Source organism: Bombus vosnesenskii, unplaced genomic scaffold, assembly GCF_011952255.1.
Source record: "Bombus vosnesenskii isolate JDL3184/JDL3185 unplaced genomic scaffold, Bvos_JDL3184-5_v1.1 scf7180000014105, whole genome shotgun sequence".
NCBI classification, from domain to species: Eukaryota; Metazoa; Arthropoda; class Insecta; order Hymenoptera; family Apidae; genus Bombus; species Bombus vosnesenskii.
The window spans coordinates 1,975,004-1,996,914 of record NW_022883371.1 but is presented as its reverse complement, the minus strand read 5'-3'; the positions used below and the strand labels follow the sequence as shown (position 1 = coordinate 1,996,914).

General features: G+C 30.6%; 4 protein-coding genes and 1 long non-coding RNA gene across 9 annotated transcripts; 1 reads left to right on the top strand and 4 right to left on the bottom strand.

Annotated features, from left to right (window-relative positions):
- Positions 1–718: 718 nt before the first annotated feature.
- Positions 719–11,401, bottom strand: LOC117239745. The gene is made up of 3 exons (XR_004494522.1): positions 11,391–11,401; positions 3,989–3,997; positions 719–1,089 (listed from the first exon to the last, which is right to left on the bottom strand). It is a non-coding gene; the product is annotated as an uncharacterized LOC117239745 (long non-coding RNA).
- A 1,168-nt stretch (positions 11,402–12,569) lies between these two features.
- On the bottom strand, positions 12,570–19,003 carry LOC117239739 (inositol polyphosphate multikinase). 2 transcript variants are annotated; one of them, XM_033505561.1, is made up of 5 exons: positions 18,708–19,003; positions 17,366–17,686; positions 15,243–15,419; positions 14,209–14,469; positions 12,570–13,945 (listed from the first exon to the last, which is right to left on the bottom strand). In XM_033505561.1, the coding sequence occupies exons 2-5, from the start codon at positions 17,529–17,531 to the stop codon at positions 13,236–13,238; spliced, it is 1,314 nt and encodes a 437-aa protein (XP_033361452.1). In that variant the 5' UTR covers positions 17,532–17,686; positions 18,708–19,003; the 3' UTR covers positions 12,570–13,235. The 2 variants fall into 2 exon arrangements, with proteins under 2 accessions (XP_033361452.1, XP_033361451.1); XM_033505560.1 differs by lacking the exon at positions 18,708–19,003 and adding an exon at positions 18,228–18,364.
- On the top strand, positions 17,220–21,526 carry LOC117239740 (meiotic nuclear division protein 1 homolog). 3 transcript variants are annotated; one of them, XM_033505565.1, is made up of 5 exons: positions 17,220–17,238; positions 20,638–20,877; positions 20,958–21,063; positions 21,153–21,299; positions 21,371–21,526. In XM_033505565.1, exons 2-5 carry the CDS (start codon positions 20,651–20,653, stop codon positions 21,506–21,508), a joined length of 618 nt encoding a protein of 205 aa, XP_033361456.1. In that variant the 5' UTR covers positions 17,220–17,238; positions 20,638–20,650; the 3' UTR covers positions 21,509–21,526. The 3 variants fall into 3 exon arrangements, with proteins under 3 accessions (XP_033361456.1, XP_033361453.1, XP_033361454.1); XM_033505562.1 differs by lacking the exon at positions 17,220–17,238 and adding an exon at positions 18,457–18,594; XM_033505563.1 differs by lacking the exon at positions 17,220–17,238 and adding an exon at positions 19,176–19,253.
- LOC117239741 (zinc finger HIT domain-containing protein 1) lies at positions 19,616–20,375 on the bottom strand. Its single transcript, XM_033505566.1, has 2 exons — positions 20,181–20,375; positions 19,616–20,068 (listed from the first exon to the last, which is right to left on the bottom strand). The coding sequence occupies exons 1-2, from the start codon at positions 20,320–20,322 to the stop codon at positions 19,746–19,748; spliced, it is 465 nt and encodes a 154-aa protein (XP_033361457.1). The 5' UTR covers positions 20,323–20,375; the 3' UTR covers positions 19,616–19,745.
- LOC117239743 (general transcription factor IIH subunit 5) lies at positions 20,375–21,749 on the bottom strand. 2 transcript variants are annotated; one of them, XM_033505569.1, is made up of 2 exons: positions 21,551–21,749; positions 20,375–20,588 (listed from the first exon to the last, which is right to left on the bottom strand). In XM_033505569.1, exons 1-2 carry the CDS (start codon positions 21,583–21,585, stop codon positions 20,402–20,404), a joined length of 222 nt encoding a protein of 73 aa, XP_033361460.1. In that variant the 5' UTR covers positions 21,586–21,749; the 3' UTR covers positions 20,375–20,401. The 2 variants fall into 2 exon arrangements, with proteins under 2 accessions (XP_033361460.1, XP_033361459.1); XM_033505568.1 differs by having other exon boundaries at positions 21,650–21,744.
- Between the last annotated feature and the right edge of the window lie 162 nt (positions 21,750–21,911).

The following is a 21,911-nucleotide window of genomic DNA, read 5'->3' as shown; positions in this document are numbered from 1 at the left end:
GCCGAATTCGTTTCGCTTTGAAACGAAAAATCGGTCCTCTTCGTTTTTCACCCTTTTGAACGATTTGCCTGCCTCGTTTCTTTTCGCAACAGCACGATTATCCCGCTGCAATCGCAATTTCAAACGATGTAAGGAAAGAGAATTTTAACAAAGAGAAAGTGCAAATCAATCTTGGAATGATTAACTGGAACAATGGTGTTAGCGGGCATCAATGAATTCGATGAAACGAGTTCACAAGTGTTTCGTTTCATGTTCAAGAGGTTTCGAGTCTATCTCCTCGCGTTTGTACATATACACGAATGGACAATAATAAAACAAAATTGAAAACTGGATTCTCTGCGCGTGTGCGTGTGTGTACGTAGACTGAATTTGATTGAACTATCATTTTCGGAGATACTCGTATACATTGTAACGAAAGAGTCATTCTCACGACACGCGTTAGAAGAAAAAGCTCGGCCATTAAATTTCACGCTTCCTCCCCGCTCTTCTTTCTTCACACGTTTGATTAAAGTTTCGATTAAAAGTAAAAATAGTCACGGCAATCACAGTTTACTTGCTTAAATATTATGTCTGTCGGAAAGGTTTGTTGGTTTTCATAGCTCTAAACGTACCTACAGTAAGGGACAGAAAATGTTTAGATAGGTAAACGATATAAAAGACATTATAATTTTACAACACTGTATTATATTTGACAAGAACTATGAATAAACATGATGTACACGGCAGAATGGATGACTTACCAATAGTAAAATGTTTCAGTGAAAACTTTTCTAGCACGAAAGTTATTACGTAATACTCGTATAGTCATATGTACAAGTAGCAATTTTGAGTTTCCTTTTCCTCGCAAAGCTGTATATTATTTTCTTTGCTAACTTACTTAATCGTACATAATAATCTTCAGTTTCTCCTTTAAAATTGCGTCATTCTTTCTTGAGATATTTTCCTTGGAAAGCAATCTAAGGTCGTCAAGGTAATTTCCAAAAGAGATACGCAGGTTTTCTATCGCAATGATAACGTTATCTACTCGTTAGATCGTAATATATGAAATAGTCGTTTTCGTCAGTTAATATTAAATATGCATTTATCTTTCTAAATAGACACAGTTTCGTCATTAGAACACAATGTTCCTGATATCAATCTCAAAAAATATTATTACTTTTAATAAATCGTATATGTAGATTATCAGAAAACGTAGAGTTTAGAAATGTTTCGTCGTTTAAGTCATTGTATACGTTCTCGTCATTGACAAGAAATCATGCCTCGTTGAACAAGGTAAAGTACATTTATCGACGCATTTTTATTCATTTTTTGCGGACTCTTTTGATTAAGAATCATCTCTGCCGTTGAAAGGTGAAATTAAAGCGTGTTTCGTCCCCTTCGTTTTTATAACTCATAAATCAAATCGTATTGCATTCTTCATCATCTTCGATCACTACCTACTTACGTTGTTTTGTGAGTAACAATACATTTTCATGAAACTTATCCGGCTTAGATTTAAATAATGCACGGATCTTATCGACGTCTTATAATCATCAACAATTAATTTTTGATCTTAGATTCCGTCAGGAGTTTGTTAGGAAACTTGACCGATCAATTATTACCACTAAATACGTAGGACTTACTTTTTTCCGCGTCTCTTAAGGCTTCGCTTCAAAGTTGCAACGTATAAATTAAAGAACGACTTTTGTCCATGTTTATTCTTTTGCAGAAAATGAAAACAATACTCTAACATCTTTAATGATGTTCAATATATATTTCAATTTCCCTAAAGAAAATATGTTTATGCACGCATATTTATTACATTATCGTAACTGTTCATATTACTAACTAACCATTTAACTAAATTATGAAAATATAGATCTCGTGACAATAATTTATTTTATAGAAACGATTAATTTTCATTCAACAATAAGATACAAATGATTTTTTAAAATGTCAATACCACTATGTTACTCAATACAACAGAACGCGTTATTATCTAAAAAGTCGAAAATTTTGACAAGAGTTATTTTTGTAACGAATCCTTCAACTAACATAACACGTACGTTATCAACGAATTACACATAACTAAATATTTCTAAAATAATTCCTAAGGAATTTCACAATTCTTTGTTACGAAGATTACTGACGAATAATATTTGAAAATAAAATTCATGAATTTTGCTATTTCAGAATAAAATTTTTCAAGATCATATATAAAAATCAAAAAATATTTAATTTAACAATATCAAACAATTGACAATGTTTTTAGTATACCAAAATAAAATCGACTAAAATAGGACGTACGAATAACTATTTTCACGTAATATTCGTAAAAACTAATCCGAGCTCTGCATCTACGAGCAAAAACGCTAATTACGTCGCAATGACACTGGTTCGAGATCGCAGGAAACGGATCCACAGAAATAAAGAAATTAGGAATCGTCTGCGCGATACGATCGCGTCTCTTTGTGACGTAATAAAATCTCGATAAAACAGTCGCTTTTACGTTCACCATTTCGAAGTTTGCTATTTGTAATACCACGGTTCTCTATGTAATTACATGGATCGATCCGTACTATTCGATACACAGAAGAACGTCGTGCCATTTATTCTGTTATTTTTCTCTCTGTCTGTCTGGTCTGTGTCACAGACGCTCGAAATGATACCGTCAAATTACATTTCGTCTCATTTACTTACGCCGAAACGTTTCGTTCTATCGCGATACGTCTGTCTTGCGAAAGATTTCGTGAACGCAAAACATTCACGTCCACGCAGAAATGAAATCGAAACATTCTCTGTTATGGTGAAATAAAAGATTGCTTTGTTGCTTATTTTTAACGTTACATCTGTATCAAACTCGGTCAGATTGATTATTTGAATTCAAGTTTTAAACCTCTCTGATAAGTTCCTTGAATTCAAATAATCTGATTTTTCGTGGATATCTGATGAAAAATATGGATAGACTAAAACGACGTCGAAAAAAATGATGCGCGAGAAACGAAACACAAGATTAAGGAATTAAGGAATCATTTACCTTAGCTCTATTTGAAACTTGAAAGGATACGTCGAATTAAGTAAATAAAAAGTTTTGTATCGATAAGGCGATATCAAGTTGATTACAGTCAGGTAACATAATTAGTCTGAACGAGATCTTTTATTTTAAAAGTGTAGAAAATGTACAAAATGTCTGTCTTCTTAACACTTTGATGACGCACTTCGTTTGAAAAGATTCATCTTTGCCGAGCTTATTTTAACGAGAGGTCGATCATGGATACAACATGATTGCGTAGTACATTCCAATGATTCACTTCCCTTAGTACATACGTGCAACATTTTTATAATTACATGAAAGTACACGCTGTACATTTATATCGTTATAATCGTTATTGTCTGCTATTATGTAAAATGCCTCGTTAAAACAGATCTGTGCCTTTTTTTTCACTGTATATGTTTTTATCGTAATTTTTATTATTTTGCATATTATGGAATTATCTATTCCATAATCGATCGAAAAAAGTAAGACAGGTATACAAGAATATTGAGTATCTATACTACCTATGAAATAAAATAATAAAATAAATAAATATAATAATGATTTTACAGAATATAGGATAACTTATACAGATATGAATAACAAATAGCAATCATCAAAGTGTTAAATAGAATAGAAATTTCATTGCTTTAACGAAAAAAATTTATCAATTAACCTTTTTGTTTGCGTAACCTGTTTGTTTGTTTGTTTACATGTAAGTAGATATTTGTCAACATATTTGCAATATATTATTTCCCTGTTTATAAGTATCGCTTAATGCGTCTTGCCCTGTGTTGCATTGAAATATATACATTCACAGATATGAATTACATTGAAGAATTACATTGTTACACATTGTCTAACATATATAAATTCTTTACTCATTATTATATTTCCACTCCATCGAATATTCTTACAAGGAGATATAACAATTATATTTTACATTTTCAAAATATCTATTTTATGATTTATAACGATCAAATACTTTTTATTGGTCTGGATCATCGCTACAAATTTTGTACTCTTTAACATATAGACTTTCTTGAAGGAAATCAACCATTAACTATTAAAACTTTATTAATCTTGCGTAATTATGTTATACCAAGTAGTTACTTGGTAGATAAATCGGAAGTTGATCTTCCCACTCGTTCTACACATCTATAAAACGTCGTTCACTAGTGAAACGAAGCCTTTCATCTCGCGAAATGAAGTTCAATGACGGATGAAAAATTATGGAACACTGCTAAGATAAATATAGATATTCAAAACTATTACAAACGTAAAAAAAGCACAAGATCATTGGGGAAGTATTTATATAACAACGTACACTAGTAAAACCGTGGCCATTTTCACGGTATAATTACGAATGAAATAATCAACAAAGCAAAAAAGAAACGTAGAATGGTTAGCTCTTTGAAACCGTAGCTTCATCCAGGCGGTGCAAACAAAAATCTGCTAGTGTTCTGACGGAACGGTCCAGACAATTTTACTGGTTGAATAGCGACGATTGACGAGCATTGGCGCGTCGCTATGTGATCAGAACCACAGCAACCAGCAATACATCTTGCTACAGCGATCGTGTTAACTCGCCGCAAACATCATACGCTTCCATGGCATCGAAGCGGTTACTCGCCGTCTGGTCAATATATATTTCAAAATTGTCGTTCGTACGAGAAGCGTGATGCGAAAACAGCCTGAAATTATCGATTGCCACCTAGCCCGCATCCGTTTTCAATTTGCCGCGTAGACCGCAATAAATAAGCAAAAAAACGAGGTTGAAATGTCGCGCCTCGTTCTCGTGGCTATGCTCGAAAATTATGATTATGCGAACGAATTCACCGAACCACGGCTAATTTCGTTCCAGTGAATCGAAGTCACATCGTGCAACATTTGTTTTCTGCAGACGCTGATTTCGCCAAAATTTTACGGGAAATTCCGATGTTGAAAGGTACACAGGCTCGCGGTAGTATTTAAACACCTATCACAGAAGATTTGTACATATATGTACATGGAATATTGTGTGTATCATATAAAAGAATTTGATATTTCGTTAACACTGTATCGAATCACGCTAAAAATAGTCCAATTGAATATCGAAGCTTACTAATATAACGGATAATTCGTCGTTGAAATACCTTTGTAATCTCTGCGAAATATACACTTGTATAGAAGAGTACGAGGTACATATGTAAATACATCTGCATAATAGGATGTCTAACGTGGATGTTTGAGTTAGGATAGAATTGGGTTTGGATTAGGAAAGAACAAATTTTATAAAAAGGGGAAGATAGCATTTCTACTGTCTAAATAATAAACAAAAATATAGATAATTAGATAATGAAATTTTGTAATGTTAAAATGTGCAAAACTTTCTGATGTTTGAAATGTGTAATAGGTTTACTATCACCTTATTTCGAAGAATAAGAAATCAGATAGGTATATTTTAAATGAATAACAGTCATTGAGTAATCGAATAAATTTTTCAACATATTTACTTGCAAAAGATTATGTTCATTTTATTATAATATATTGTTAAATTTGTGTATGTATATATTACGTAAATGTACATAAACGATATGGAGTGTTTCGCTTGAAGTATTCTGATTTTAGCGAACGCATGTTTTGCTTCGACAAACGCTTATTCTGCATTCAGTAGAAAATTACTAAGTTTCCAAAAGTGAGAAAAAAGAAATAAATATAACAAAATTCTTATCATTTTTTATTCAATACGAATAAAAATATATGTATTGTATCGATCACATAACTAATTTTAATTCGTTAAGACGTTAATTTTGAAACAAATTCTAATAATTGCGACATTTACGTCGATCTTTTATCGTTAATTGGTAGTCGTTTAAAGAGTCGCGGTAAATTTCTTGGACGATGTTTGTACGCGAATAGAGAATTCTGTTGAACGTACATTACATGATCAATCATTTCGATTAAACGTTGGCCGCTGTCCTCGACATGGTCCATTGGCTGGCCGTGGAGAAAAAATTATTACGTGGCATTGAACAGACCAGCATGCTCTATACGCGTGTTCATTAATTTTATTCTTTGTCACGAATGTCGTAAATGGCCCCTTTACCGACTTTTCCATCTTCGTTGGTTTCGTACATTGTCATCGCTCCTCTCTCTATCCCTACATATTATATTATGTTCAAGAAAAGGCAAAATACTAGATTTATTGTTGACAATTGCTTTTAATGCTAATCTTTATTATCTTACAATAGATTTTTTTTTATTATTTCCAAATGTAGATAATTGTAAGAATTGGCAGTATTTGTATTATTATGTTAAATAGCGAGCTTTGGTAGAATTAGAAACGTATCGAATTACAATTGTTAATGAACACGTGTAACTAATTAGTTATCTTACATGTTTTACTTATCTATAGTATACTGATCGAAGTTACATATGATTGATGAGCGAAATTTAATATTATGCAATTGTAATACGGTACTCGCTGCCGAATGAAGTTAAAATTCTCGCAAAATAAATTGATCAATTCATGACTGTTCTATTCATAAATATTATCTATACATATTTTGGAGAAAAAGGATGAGTTAAGTTTGCGCTTATATTTAAATGTAATTTATTTATTAGAACATGACGTTCCATTGATTTATACTCATTAGATAGAGACTTAAATTAAAACAATATACATGAAATATATTTGATTAATAGTTTACGCATTAACCGTTCGTTAATAATTAGATTATGTTTAGTGAAAACATTATGCTTGTTATTAAGTTATGTTTTTATAAGAAAATAAATTTATAGTTATCGATTGAATTATTAATTTACGATACATTTGCATATATATACGATACGCAACGGATACGACGCTATTCGATCGTATGATATTAGTAAATGACTTTATGCAGACTGATTTAACTTTGTGAATACGTCCTTTTCACTGAACTTATAGAATTTCAATTTATTTAACTTTAAGTAAGTTCATTAAAACTTATCCAATTTCGATGGAAATTAAGCTCTGACATATTTGGAAAAAAATAAATCATGTGATCTTGCCATATATAACGTTTTGTTATAGTAAAGAGTTAAACGTGTACATTCGAAATCGAAATTTTATATTGGAGTTCCTAAAGTTATCTGATTAAATGAATAACTCAGTTCAAAAGAGAGTTTTTAAAAAAAAATATTATTAGGAGAATGCATTTATATTTCCGTAACATTCTGAATTCATTACAAATTATAAATTATGATTACGAAATTGTCAGTCATTTCCTTGTAAAAGCCACATCAGTGAAAATTTTTCTTGACTAACACACATTTATATATTTGTGTGTATGTTATCCTTTTCTTCAAAATTTACTCACAAAATTAATATTATGCACGTTTATACTATATCATCGCGTTTATTTATTTATATATTTTATTTTGTTAAATATATAAAAAGAAAATGTACTGTGTGTACGTATCATGTTTTGCAAAAGTAAATTTTTTATACTATTTGTTGGAGATTATATTTGTTTTATTATCATTTATGACTTGTATTGAATATCGTCGAACAAAAAAAGAATGTACTGCAAAAACTAATATGTATATGGAACGTTTTATTAATACTAATTAATACATGTTACTAGTGTCACGTAAAATTTATATTCTGCATAAACTTCTACATGTAAATTTATTTCATAACGTTACAGAAATCAAAGAAATTGATTTACTTGAAAATATAAGCATTTCTAATATGCATTTAAAAGAAATTAATTATTTGTGGATATATTAAGAATGGTAATGTAGCTTCTGAAATTAACAGTATCGAATTTAACATGCTCATAATTCATTTACTGAATTGTAAATTAAAGAATTGTTTGAACGTGTGCATCAGTAACAAGTCCTAAATTACGTATACTATTCGTTTAAAACATTTTTCGTAAATATCTCGCATTCATCCTGAAGCAACCGATGATATGCAGTAAAAGTTAATTAACCATAAATGTTGTAACTAGTTACGACACAAAAATATTCAAAACCAGCTACTAAGTAGCCAATGGAACCAAAAGACTTATAAAAATACAAAAAATTGACGATATATGAATAGAATCTTAACGTGGTTTCGCAATATTTGGAATTAATCACAAATTTTTTGAATACACAAATTTGATGTTATGCCCTGTTATCCCCTGTTATGTTTTGTAATATGCCCTTTCTATTCATTTCGTTATAATAACAATGTTATGATATGACACGTGATGCATAAATGATATGTACGATGGTATAAAAAGCTGTTGACGAGTTGAAAACAATTAGAGACTAGGGGGAAGAGTTAAGCGTAAAATATTCGGAACCGGGACCTTCCACTTTGCAAAATCGAAAGTTTCAAAAGAAAAAAGGGGGCACTTCAGACACGTAATGAAGACAAATTAGTTAAACGATGCAAAACGAGTGAGGAACGTGAAACAAATTTTTTAGTTAACGTTCTCAATAGAATGGACCGAGGAAGAACGGAACTCGCGTTCTCATGCGGTTAACAACCGCAGAATTCAAATGGGTGCGCGGGTGCACGTTTCCTCGTCTTCCATTTCCGCAATCGAGATGCTAAATTTATCACGCGATCTCTGTCGCGGTCATTCGGTTGAAATTTGTTGTGAAACCAATCTTTATTGCGTTACACGTATCGTTATGTATCATTTTTAAAGAAGAAGACGTAACTGCACGATTTTGTACTTTTCTTGTAGATTTAGAAAATTCGGTTACTTTTTTAAATCGAGTTTGAGTTAAATTGAGTACATTAACGCACTTTGAGCGAAAGCATAAACATTGAAGCGAAAATTAGTTTGTATAAATTGTATTATCGACATTAGGTAAAACAGAGAATTTGTCATTGTTACTTGGCGTATTGTTTAAAAAACGGTACGTATGAATTAAATTGAAAGAGGAGAAATACCTAATAACTAAAAATATTGAAAAATTGAGATTCGCTACAGAAAAATTTAATTTCTATAAGTATACACAATTGTTGCAATTATTGTTCTAAACTTATTGTTTGAAGTTGCAGATAAAAAGATGAAAATGATTTAAGAAAAGAATCCTTTATAGGCCACGGAAATATTCCCCTAAAAATATTATTATTACATATAGGTATTGTTTAACATTTGACTTATCTTTTTAAATTATTATAAATAAATATAATTTGTGTTAATTATTTTTAATAATTTAAAATCTGTCAACAAATGTTGAGGATATAAAATTATCCTCAGTTTACGATACGGACAGCACATCTGCCATTTTTGAGAAGTTGAAATTTCTCACATTGCAAATTATAAAATTACAACTCGTACTACGTCTACAACTTAATTAGCATCTTAAGCGCTCGACAGATCCGCTCAATAGCAAACGACGTGTCATAAACTTCGACATCAGATGAGAACTTGACAATAGACCACTAGACGATGTCACTAACGAGACGTTACGTTACGCATCCTTAACCAGGTACGCACAAGACGCACCATTTGCGAAACGCTCGAGACAGTTCGACAGTTACAGGATTGGACAGACACAGATTCCCACCTCGCAGTAAACGTCGACGAAAACCCACCCCTTAGACTGACACCTACAATATGAACATCAGACGCTTCGAGAATAAGAATTTGTGTTCAATACGCTCCACCTTACGTTTAAAGACTCTCATTTACGTTTAAACCAGACTTACGTTCATACAAGATACTTCAAATAAACATACAAATTACAAGCATCTTTAATCTCCCTCCACCTGAGCGTTAATATCGTTCAAGGTTCGCGACCCCAACCGAGCAGTTGCAATTTAACTGATCACCACCTGTTGAGAGGTCGCAACAACAACAGAAAAAATTATCGCGTTAGAGGAAATCTTTATGGTTTCTTAATATAATGCGCACTTGCCAATTCTTTAACCAAATAATCAACGAAATTTTGAATCTAGTTACTTTTGAAACAAAATTTCTATTTTGCAAAAGATCCACAGATATGACTGAATAATGAAACACTCATGCAAATATATAAAGCAAAAAATTGAACACGTATGATCTAACAAACTTATACATCTATATCAATCAGGAATTAAATTTTATTTTACTACGTTCAATATATATATTAAGTTTATAAGTATTTAATAGTCTTATTTTGTTTATTGTTGCATCTACGTTCACTATGTGGTATAGAATATCATTGTTTCTTATTAATATTAATATCATTATCATTAACGCAGTTGTCATCACTACATTATTACTTTGTTATATATCGTTATATTTAAGTATAATCGATAATCAAATTTCCTTTCTACCACACGTCGCATAATGTACAGTGACATAAACGAATGTAGTACATTGCGATCGTTTCTGTCGCGCATTTGCTATCAGAGACTTTCCTGCTATTCGGAACACGTAATTCAATTTGAACCGTGGTAATCGCGTTTGCGGGTTGATTAACGGAACCCCTTACCATTAATCGCGCTCCCAGTATGTAATTACATTAGGTACCGATACCCTCGAAGGTTTCCTCTGTTCAGGCACTAATAATCGTCATGAATTTATCGAGCTCGCAATTCCAATGGCGTTTCGTTATAAGATTTAGAATTTATAGCACTAGGATATCATCTTCGACGATATTTGGTGAACGGATTGAAATCCGAACATACCCGAACATACGTAGGTACATATCACGTGTGTCGGATACCGATTGCCGATGAAAAAGATCGCACGAAGTTGAGTCGAGTCGTTCTTCACGTTCGATTTCTATTAACCGGCGTTTATACTTCCGGTCTTTGTTACACTTTGTCACACAATTCCTATTTATGTCTATCTTCGTCCAGAGAACGCGTAAAAAGAAACATTAAAATGGAAAAGCTGACTGACCTGTAATCCTATAAATCATCGGATGCCGTAAACAGTGTAGACTGCAGCTCGCGAGCGAGAGATGACCGAACTCTTGAAAGTGTAAGTACGTAAGAATGAAAAAGAGTAAGAACGTATGATGTATACAATGCTGAAATGTATAAGCAGATATACTATGGTAAATAATGTGCCACGTAAATATAGCCGATGATCAGCAAGCAATCTACACATAATATATGTATAATATAAATATGAATATAAATACAAATATAAATATTCTATATAAATATTATTATAAATGTTACGAGAGATTAAGCAAATTATGAACTATTATCAGTTGACATGTCGTGCCGGTACGCTGATTCGACGATTCGAGCGACAATGTAAAAACTGTTTACGAGTGAATGGCGAATAAAATATACAATAACGAAAAGTTTTTTTTTAATAACCTACCACTTAACTGAGTTATTATTAAATAATTATAATTAATAATTATTTCTTCTAATTTGAATCTGCCTTTGAATTTAAAAAATTACTAAATTTATCGATAGTATTAAGCAGCAACGATTGCAAAAAGGGATTGTAAATAATTTTTTTTAACAGATCGATCTTGTTTTCTAAATAAATAAATAAATAGTTTATACAAAAATTTAAAAAGGAATCACAGACGGAATGTGACATTGGACAAAACTTTTATGAAATTAATTATATATTAATTTTATTTAAACGTTATCTTCATTTAGAAATCTACAAAAGAATTATAATTGCTTCTAGTAATATCTACATTGAAATAAAGTATGTATGTAGTATAATTTCCAATTATTAATAGCTGTTAATACCAAGTAAATAATATTATTTCATAGCGAATTTATCTTGTATTTTTACTTTTCTGCTAATTTCTCTATCATTTTTTTCTAGCAAATCTCTCATTTTGTTCACATGATAATTTTATACTTCAATTACAAAAATCTGAAAAATGAATTGTTTTATATTTGCCCTACCAGATGTATGAATAATTAATTTTTTTAATGTACCCATAATATTGACAATTAAATATTAATGAAAAATAATTTCTAATTTCTTATTATCTGGGCATAACTAAACTCGTTATTATAACAATAACTTGTTATTTCCTGTGATTAAACTTTTCTCAAAATGAATGAAATGTTGTTTTCAATTTTGCACTCAGAAGACAAAACTTTACTAATTATATTAATAAAACGTATCAAACGTTTCTAATTTTTAAGTGATAAAAGTAATTAACATGACTACTTCAATATCTTTAAAATAACTTCTCATATCAAATATCTGCATTTGCTAGTTAACATATTAGCAAGTATTGATCATGACAACTTTTCATATCCTTATAACTTTGTAAATTATTGCATTATTGAATTTCAAAAATAGAAAACGCAAAAAATTAAAAACTGCGTACATTACATCTAATTGTTACAGAAAAATTAATTAATCAGGTACACATAACTGCTTTCGTATTCTTATCTTTATTTTTGTATCCTCGTTAATAAAATATTTACAAACATACGAATTAACTTAATACAATAGAATTAAAAATAAATACAAAAGTAAATAGCATGGTAGTAAAATTGATCTCTTGAAGAAGAGATCGGTTCCTCTCCATACGCATATACATATGTATTTCCATAAATATAATTTTGTTGTTGTTTCTATTTGAAAAGATTATAAGACACAATATCTTTTTTTATCAGAATCCTAAATTTATTCAAAAGGGTAGGAATAAAGATATTCAAGCTTTACATTAACACTTGGATGTTTTGTATTTATATTAATATAACAATTTTCGTATTTAGTAGGTATGATTACACAATCTTATTTGTACGATAAAAAGATAAGTAAAGAAATAGTATGAGGAATCAATGATTACAACAATTGTTGTACGAATGACGAATACATATGTATGACCAGGTATATAAAACCAACAAATATGGTCTTTAGTAAAATGGAATATCGACAAGTGAGGGTGCATCGAAGAATGTGAACGTTAGAAATGTTGTTACATCTGGTGCGAAACAATTAAGATTCAGTTTTCAGTGCTTTCATTATGATCAACTACAGGTACAAAAAAACATTCCATGAAAGCTCTAAAACAATAAATATTTTACTGTTCGATCGTGTTACATACCCAATAAGCTTTCACGGAACATTTTTGACCTCGTATTTTATTTATGTGGTAATGTGCATACATTGTCACGATTTACAACTTCCGGTTTACGATTTCTCTAACCTATCGTCAAAAATTAATCTAATTTTATTAAACAATATAAAATACAGTTATGTAACATCTCGTATTGCAATTTAAAAGAAAAAAATGTAACAACTTCTTATATTATAATAAATATGGTTCATGCAGTGGTATCCTTGGAGACTAGGAACATCTCCACGAGTTTAATCAGATTTTCGATTCCTTCTAGATAATTTAGATCAAGAGCATTTTGATCCTCCGCTGGGAAGACGTGCGTGAAATCGATCATGTTAATTCTAACCCAGTTCTGTTTCTCTTTCATCGAACTGGTAAGTTCGTTCAGCAAATCATCGTAATCTTCTTTCATTCTTCTAATGTCGTCGTCGAAGTTGTTGACGTACGAATGTGTACGGCAGAGTCGATCCACTTTAAAGTCCGGGCTACACGATCCACTTCTATTCAAAGTCTTTTCTTTGCTCGAAGAATCATTCTCGCCACTCAAGCTGATACTCCTCTTAATAAAATGTGCCTTCTCCATCGTCCGATTCCTGTTGCTTTCGATACTTGAAACTGAATTACTCGTCGCGTCATTCGTGTGTTTGAACACATTCGATGTGGTTGCATAATTACTTGTGGAGGAAAATGGCGTGGATACGTGGCTAGGTAATTTATTGACGTTCGTGTTATTTAGGCGGAGATAATGCCGCAACCTTTTTGCATCATATGCCACCAATAAGGAACTAGAATAAAAGCGGAACAACCGCTGCATACGAAAGAATAGTAAGATCTTCCACAAGAAAGAGAGCAGCATCACAATCAATTGACGACAGGGCGGTCTTTCTGGACTTATATTCAGGAAGATTTTCAGCGCTGCGCAGGAAAGAAAAGGCACCATTTGGAATAGTTTGAATAAAAAAAGTAAATTGTTTAAAGTGTTCTGGAAACGGCTTCCAGCGTTTCGTTACAATCGTTCCTCATATGATCCAATAGTGATATGTATACCACTTATACAACTATACGTACGTGACTAATGAAACATTAAAAGACATTTGAATTATAACAGCTAGTGATAGCTCGTAAATTCATAACGCTGTGTATAATTCCCTATAAAATAATTGAAGTTAATGATATACCTTCCACGACACCATTAGCATCAAGAGTCTTGCCATAATGTTTGCCAAACTGTTTTAATTTCCCGGAAGAAACGCAATATACTTGAAAGCCGGTTATACAGAATCCATAAATGCGTTTAGATTCGGCGTACTTTAACTCTTCCGTTGCTTTTTTCTCTGGCGTGGCTAAAGGATCCCACGTTCGTCTACCTATTTTTATATCCATCACGCACGGTTCCGCCATACCATCAGTAATATCTTTCAGCGTAAGGAATGTTATTCCTAATATTTTACGAAAACGATTAATCATATTGTGTTAAACTGTACGAAACCGAGATTTTTCAGCAATTAATTGTAGGTACAGAATCTTGGGGTAAATTCTTTAATAATTATTAATACATGCATGGTAAATAAATAACATACTAAGCATCGAATATATATCAATGTAACCACAACTCATCTTCTATTTTACGCAAAATTGTCCATAAGAAGCAAAAGATCTATTTATTTTCTTTACTGTTAAAGATAAAAAGAAATTATTCGAAAAAACATCCAATGACTTGTTATCGTAAATTAAGTAAAATCCTCTTTTAGAATTAATTAGAACCACTAACAGCTTTACAAAGAAACAATAGATATGTATTTTTCTAATTCTACAGTATTTTATAATAACCATAGATAATAACATCTATGTTTTTCAAATAAAAGATATGATAACACCGAATGTAATAAAATATTCATGTATTCTCATAAAAGAACAGTGACAGTGACTGTAATAAAAAAAAAAGAACATTCGGAAAAAGATCCTCTTATTTGCATTATCAAATTACATAACTTTTCTCTCGAATATTTTATCGAATTTAACTGCAAAAAAAAATAATTACATATTTTGTTTTAAAAAATATGGTTGTATAATATCGCCTATTTTATATTAATTTACTTAAAATGACTTTTAAATACAATTGTGACAATGAAAAACATATGGAGAACGAAATTAAGGGAATAAGAAGAAATGTAAGAAACAAATTAAAAATTCGATATTTTTGATATCTTACGTCTGCCAAAAATTTGTAACTCTGTTGTGCCATAATATCGTGGAACATAATTCTTCAATTGTAACATAACAGGGTCTTGAGATGTTTGTAAGTTTTCATAGAACGAAATTTCTCTTTTCCCAAGTAACGGTTTAACAACAGGTTTAAACACACAGCCGTCCGACCTACGTAACATGCCTACAACATTTATTAATCTTTTATAACATCATTGGTTACATAATAAAAATTAAATAATTTTTGTTTCCTATTTCATAAATAAAAATAACAAAGTACCATGTAAATATAGATTCACAAATACTTAATGAGAAATTTACAATAATGTATTAAATAAATAGCAATAAGTATGAAATAAATATCACGTATGATCTTGTCGTTCATGAATTGCAGTTGAAAGTATTTATGCAACTCGCTCGTTGGAACTCTTTTCACAACCGTTATCAACGAAACTCATAACACAATATTCCGCTAGATTACATATATTAAGAAAAATGATTATTCAATATTTACTTTTTTAGGTAGCACAACTGTATATGTTATCGTGAAAAATTCTCACGATTTAACTTTCACTTATATAGAGTTTATATCAAATAAATATGAAATTCACAACAAAATAATAAAAATTATTTTCATCAAACCTAAGTTATAACAACAAATTATTATTTGTCTCATTTTGTCAAAATCACGATTAAGCTCCCTTGAACCTATATGTACATCTATATAATATTTTCCTATATTTTTACATGTAAGAGACATTATATAGGTATATAGTGCAATTTTATGGTTGAATTCTCAAAATAAAGGAGAAGTGATGCAATTTATGGAAAAAATATCTTTATTACCAGATTAAACAGTTCAAACGAACTCAAAGTCGCATCAAATCATATTTCTAGTGCGAAGAAGATGTTTATTAAAATAAAACGAATGAGAAACGCATAATTCTCATACAAGAAATGCAAATCATTCTTTTCAAAATCCGACAGTAAAAGACTGCGTGATACCACCACCAAGGGGGTTATCTCTAAATCATCGACACAATTTCTCTGATACCGAGTTCGCCGACAATATCTATTTGCCGATATATTGAAATCACCAACTATCACTTCACTGACATTGTTTTTTACCGGTAATTATTATTCGTACCATCATATGTTATCGTTGATTATGCACCTTTATCTACATTCGCTCCTGTTTCTTATGATTGGCAGAACTGAGTTCTTATGACTTTCCGTAGAAGAGATGATTCACAAATAGTAGTGAATTAAAAAAGTGGATGGAGGATGGAATCCCTCCCCCGGATCAACATTCTGAAAGGATTTAAGCTAATCCAAATCTAATTTTATTTTAAACAGAAATGAACGTAAGTGAAGGTAGTTATTTCCTCCTCCGCCCACGCATTTGATTTACTACATATATCCTCCATTAAAACCTTCTCAACACGATTCGGGGTAATGACCTTGGCAGCGTATTAAAAAATTTACCAAGTTTTTATAAATATTTATCTATATAACTTGTATCATTTTCCTTTCCCCTTCATCTTTTTTATGCGCGAAAATGAATATTTAGATATAAATACATAATTAATGATAACATATATATGCGGACAATGTAATATTCGATAACAATGAACTGCCAGCAAGAGTGAATGTCAATGAAGTGACTGTCGATGAGGTGATTGTCGATGACTTCAGCGTGTCAACAAAGAAACATTATCGGTGAACTTGGTATCGGTGTCAGCTTCTTAGACTTAAACGTAACCCCTACTAAGGAGACTACGCAGATCGCATCTATTGGACAAATGCCCAATACCCCTGCTGGAACACTAGTGAAAGTGAGAGGTACAAATACGAACGAATGTAGAAAGAATAAGTAGAACAAAATGAATGGATCGACTGAATGTTAGTAAGATAAGTATAAATCGTGTAAAAAGTCTACAAATAGTAAAATTGGTGCATGAATAAGGGAGATTTATAAAGAAAAACATTATTTCTTTGGGAAGGTAAGAACCAAGACGCATTTGAAGTTGCTACTTTCCTTTATCAAATAACTAAGTATCGAGACGATTCAATAAATCTGTTTTCTCCGCATTTCATCTTCCGCGGCATTTAATTCGATCAGATGCTTACCAATAGTCTGTCGTTCGATATCTAACGACGGATGTCCGGCTACCTGAGATTCCAACGGGCTTATTCCAGCAGGAAGTCCATAGTTGGATGGAATTTCAGCTAAGTCCGTGTTCGAAAGCTTATCAAGATGGCATAAACTTTTATCGGTCTGAGAGTCTAATGTCATCGTGTTATTGCAATGAGTGGTACACAGTAATTACTTCTGCAATTAAAGGGTTGCACGATTTGCAAAGGTCTTATCTTCGCTGCAAAATCCACCTTAGCCACCAGTAGTTAGTCATCGAAGCTTATTCTAATTATCTTCAGCTGTCTTACTTCCGTCTATAAATACAAATTTCAGTTGATGAGGAAGTTCAACAGACCAGTTACTTAGGTATAATTATATGTTCTTATAGATTGCAATACTATTAAACTGACTGAATGATTTTTAAAAGTCAAACGTTTTTACGCTTCAACATAATATTTTGCAATACGTTATATTATTCGTTGTTCAAATAAAAGAAAACGCGAATAAAATTCGTATTTTCCTCATAAAAATGTGAAACTTTTCTATATGATTTACAGTTATAAATTAAGCATACAAGCCTGCAAAAGTAACTCTTAAAAAATGATATCAAAATTTCATTTACATTTTACATTTATTTTCATTTACATTTTTGATATCAAATTTTAATATTAGCGTTCATGATTTAACATAATTAATATCAAAGTTCCTAAAGAATAAAAATAAATTATTACATAAAAATTACGCATGTACATACATTGTTTAAAAGAATTTCCATGTCTCGTATTTTTCATTTGACAAAATGGAAATTCTATCGTGCTACAATATCGATATTTTCATTCTTAAAATAGATGTTACCTTCGATTATTCTTTCTCACTCGAAAATCCACAATTTAAAATTTTTGATTAAGCGTATCACAGGTAAATTCACATCACACTGAATAATATATAAGGTGCAGTCTCTCGATGCTCTTTCAAATGATCGAAAACCAAAATAAGTTAGAACAAACATTTCGCGCGACGCTTAAAACATCATATCAAGATACTCATCTAGATCGGTAGAGGGCAGAATGTGTTTGCGAAAACTGAATGTTTTAAATTCGCGCTTTTACCAACAAATCGTGATATTCGTTCGTCTTTTGAAACTGCAATATTAGCAAAAACAGTATTTATAAAATTAAATTAAATTCCAACAATTTTCTATCTGATTAACTACTTCTACAAGGTATGAACACGTACATTCATTAATTAATACGAGGAAATTTGTAACATTTTAGGAATCGACATTTTGAGCATTCGAAAGAATCATAAAATACAACTCATATAAAGCATACGTACATTTATTGGAAATAACAGGAGAATAATTTATTAGCCACTCTTCTTTTACAATTGTTATATCTATGACATTTTACATGCCTATGTATTATTATAACCTATACAATAACCGTCCACAACACTATAGTATGCTCGAATACGTAACACTTTCACATAGACAATTTCGTTCGAATCCGTCCGTATATTAGGCGGAACAAAGATTACATTCACGAATTTAAACTTCACATAATTATAAACGATTACATGTCCTACCACTAGACGTTTTTCTACTTTTCTATTGCTGCCTCTTTCGTCACAGTACAAAGATTCTTCTAGATTCCACCAGAGGGCCATTGTTTTTATAAAATGAAAATCGTTCCCGCCTTGTTCTCAGAGATTTATATTAGTCAGTTAATACGTTAGCTGAAACTACGTTTCAACAGCTCATTTTACACGTGTTTTTTATTTCGCTCTTTCGGTTATATTATAATCCAAATAATTTGTGAGGTTAATATTTACGTAATATTATAATACAGACGTGCAATATTACTGTTTATAAACCTTTAAAACGTAAGTAATATTGTAAACAATAAACAAAGTACAAAGCAATCAGTATGTATACAGTGTTTTTTAATAATGCATAAAAAACTATAAACATATCTTCTATCTGACAATACATACTATTAAGATAAGTTTTAAAGCAATCGATAACGGTAGTTTGTTGAAATAATAAATAATGTTTTACATAATGTTGTATATGTAATACAATTTTAGTACATGAAAAAACACAAATTCCTCATAATTATATATCAATAAATATATTTACAATTACTATTATTATATGAAATTACTATATATTTATAACTTATTAAAAATTTTTAATTTATTATATTAGTTTATTGCATCATAAAAGGAGAAAAGAGTACCAAATATTAATATAAAAATACACAATTTTATTGAATACTTTTTTCTTACATATATTAGTCTTATTACGTTTACAATAAGAAAAATATGTTTTATTTATAATATTGAACTATAAGCTTCATGATAACCACATACTTATTAAGCTGTCCATTTTAAACATCTTGTGTCAAGATGAGTACCTAGACACTTCATACTGCAATATCTAGCTCCACAAGGAATACAAGTATAATTACTAGGGAAACCACAAACTGCACAAAATTGTCGTTCTGGAAATCGGGATGGTTGTGCTTGAGCAGATGCATAATTAGGTGGATTTGGATTAATATTTAGATCTTCTTCCACTAACTGAGCAAAAGTTTTACGAAATCGTTGTTTATAATACTCCGCTGATCTGGTCTTTTTTCTTCTACCACCTCTATTATCTAGAGTCTCTTGAAACTTTGGAACTTTCTTGCTCATTACTGAAACAATTATAGTATTTGTAAAATGTTATAAATTGTTACACCCACAATGCTATAAAAAAATTATATTTTAATTGTTAAACAAATAGAATTGTGCAATGTATTTACATACCCAAATCCGCATGCGGATCATCATGAAAATTATCTTGCTCCAAAGCCTCCAATGCTTTCTTCTGTCTACGTTTACGAGCAGCTTCATCAAGCACTCTCTTTTGATATGCATCTTTTATTCTACCAGATTCTCGAGCAGCCATATTTGATTAATTTATAGTAATTCACAATCTTTTAATCTATTTTATAATAGGTTATAAATAAGACATTCTTTGATAGTTCTTATATTCCTTTCTCAGCTAGAGGAAATGATATTTGATCCATAAGGTCATCCACTTTTGCTTGTAAGGTGTCTAAAATATCGGCAGAGATAAATAAATGCCTCTCATCTAGATCTTGAATAATAAATTTTCGTCCTAAAGCAAATGTCTCATCTAAATGTAAAAGAAATTGCTTCATAGCTGCATCGCTATAAACATAATAAATAATTTCCATTAAAATTTATTACTTTATTACAGTCACTTAAATAAAATGTCTAAACGAAAAGGAGTTTCTTTCGAAGAAAAACGTATAAGACTGCTTCAACTGTTTTATGAAAGAAAAGAATTTTTTACTTTAAAAGAATTAGAAAAAATCGCAGCTAAAGAAAAAGGGATTGTTGCACAGGCAGTAAAAGATGTACTTCAAACACTAGTAGATGATGGATTAGTAAGATCAGAAAAGATTGGTACTTCTGTATATTTTTGGAATTTTCCAGGGTAGGAACAAAGTATATAATTCTGTTTTATATAAAAATAATATTACATTAAAAGTAATAATAAATAAATATGTTGTGCAGAGAAAATCTTACTAGGATAGAACAAAGAATCTCTGAAGCATCAAAAAACATAGTAGAAGCAGAATTTAAACTTCAAAAACTGAAAGATACTTGCGAAAAAGAAAAGGTAATATTGTTACAGGAAATTAGTTGATATATAATTACAAAACTTAGGTTATGTTTTTTTCTATATATTTATTGGTATAAAATGTATAGATAGGAAAAGAAGATACAGAGGAAAGACAAATTTTATTACGTGAATTAGAAGAATTAAAAGCCAAAGAGAATCAATTAAATAAACAAATTGCTAAATTCAGTGATGCTGATCCAGAAGTTATAGCTAAACTTGGAGAAAAAGTACAGGTATATCTTATACCTGAGTATTAAAAGGTTTAAATTTACATTAAATTAATACAAATTTTCTTATCTTTTAGAAATATAAAGAAGTTACAAATATATGGACAGATAACATTTTTGCTATTCAAAGTTGGTGTAAAAACAAATTTGACATATCTGTAGAATGTCTCAATAAACAATTTAATATTCCTGATGACTTAGATTACAAAGAATAAAGACATTTGAAATTTAAACCAATTTTTATTTTTTATACATACCATTCAACTAAAATCCCTTTCGTAACATTTACCATGACTTTTTCTTTTTTGTCTTCCACAAAAATGATCAGATATCTAGATTTTTCATAATTGCCTTACGTCTGCACGCATGTGTAGTACAAAGTACTATTATAAATTATAAGCATAGATATAAACTTATAGGTATAACTACAAGTCATTGAGTATATTCATCTCCAAGTATTAGATGAGAAAATCAGTATGATTCAAATTATTTCGTTTAGTACATGACAAGCATCAACAGAGGCGTTGATAACGAAATTTTATATAACCTAATATAAATATATTTTATTTATAAATTAACAATATTTTCATATTACATATTATCATATTACATATACGT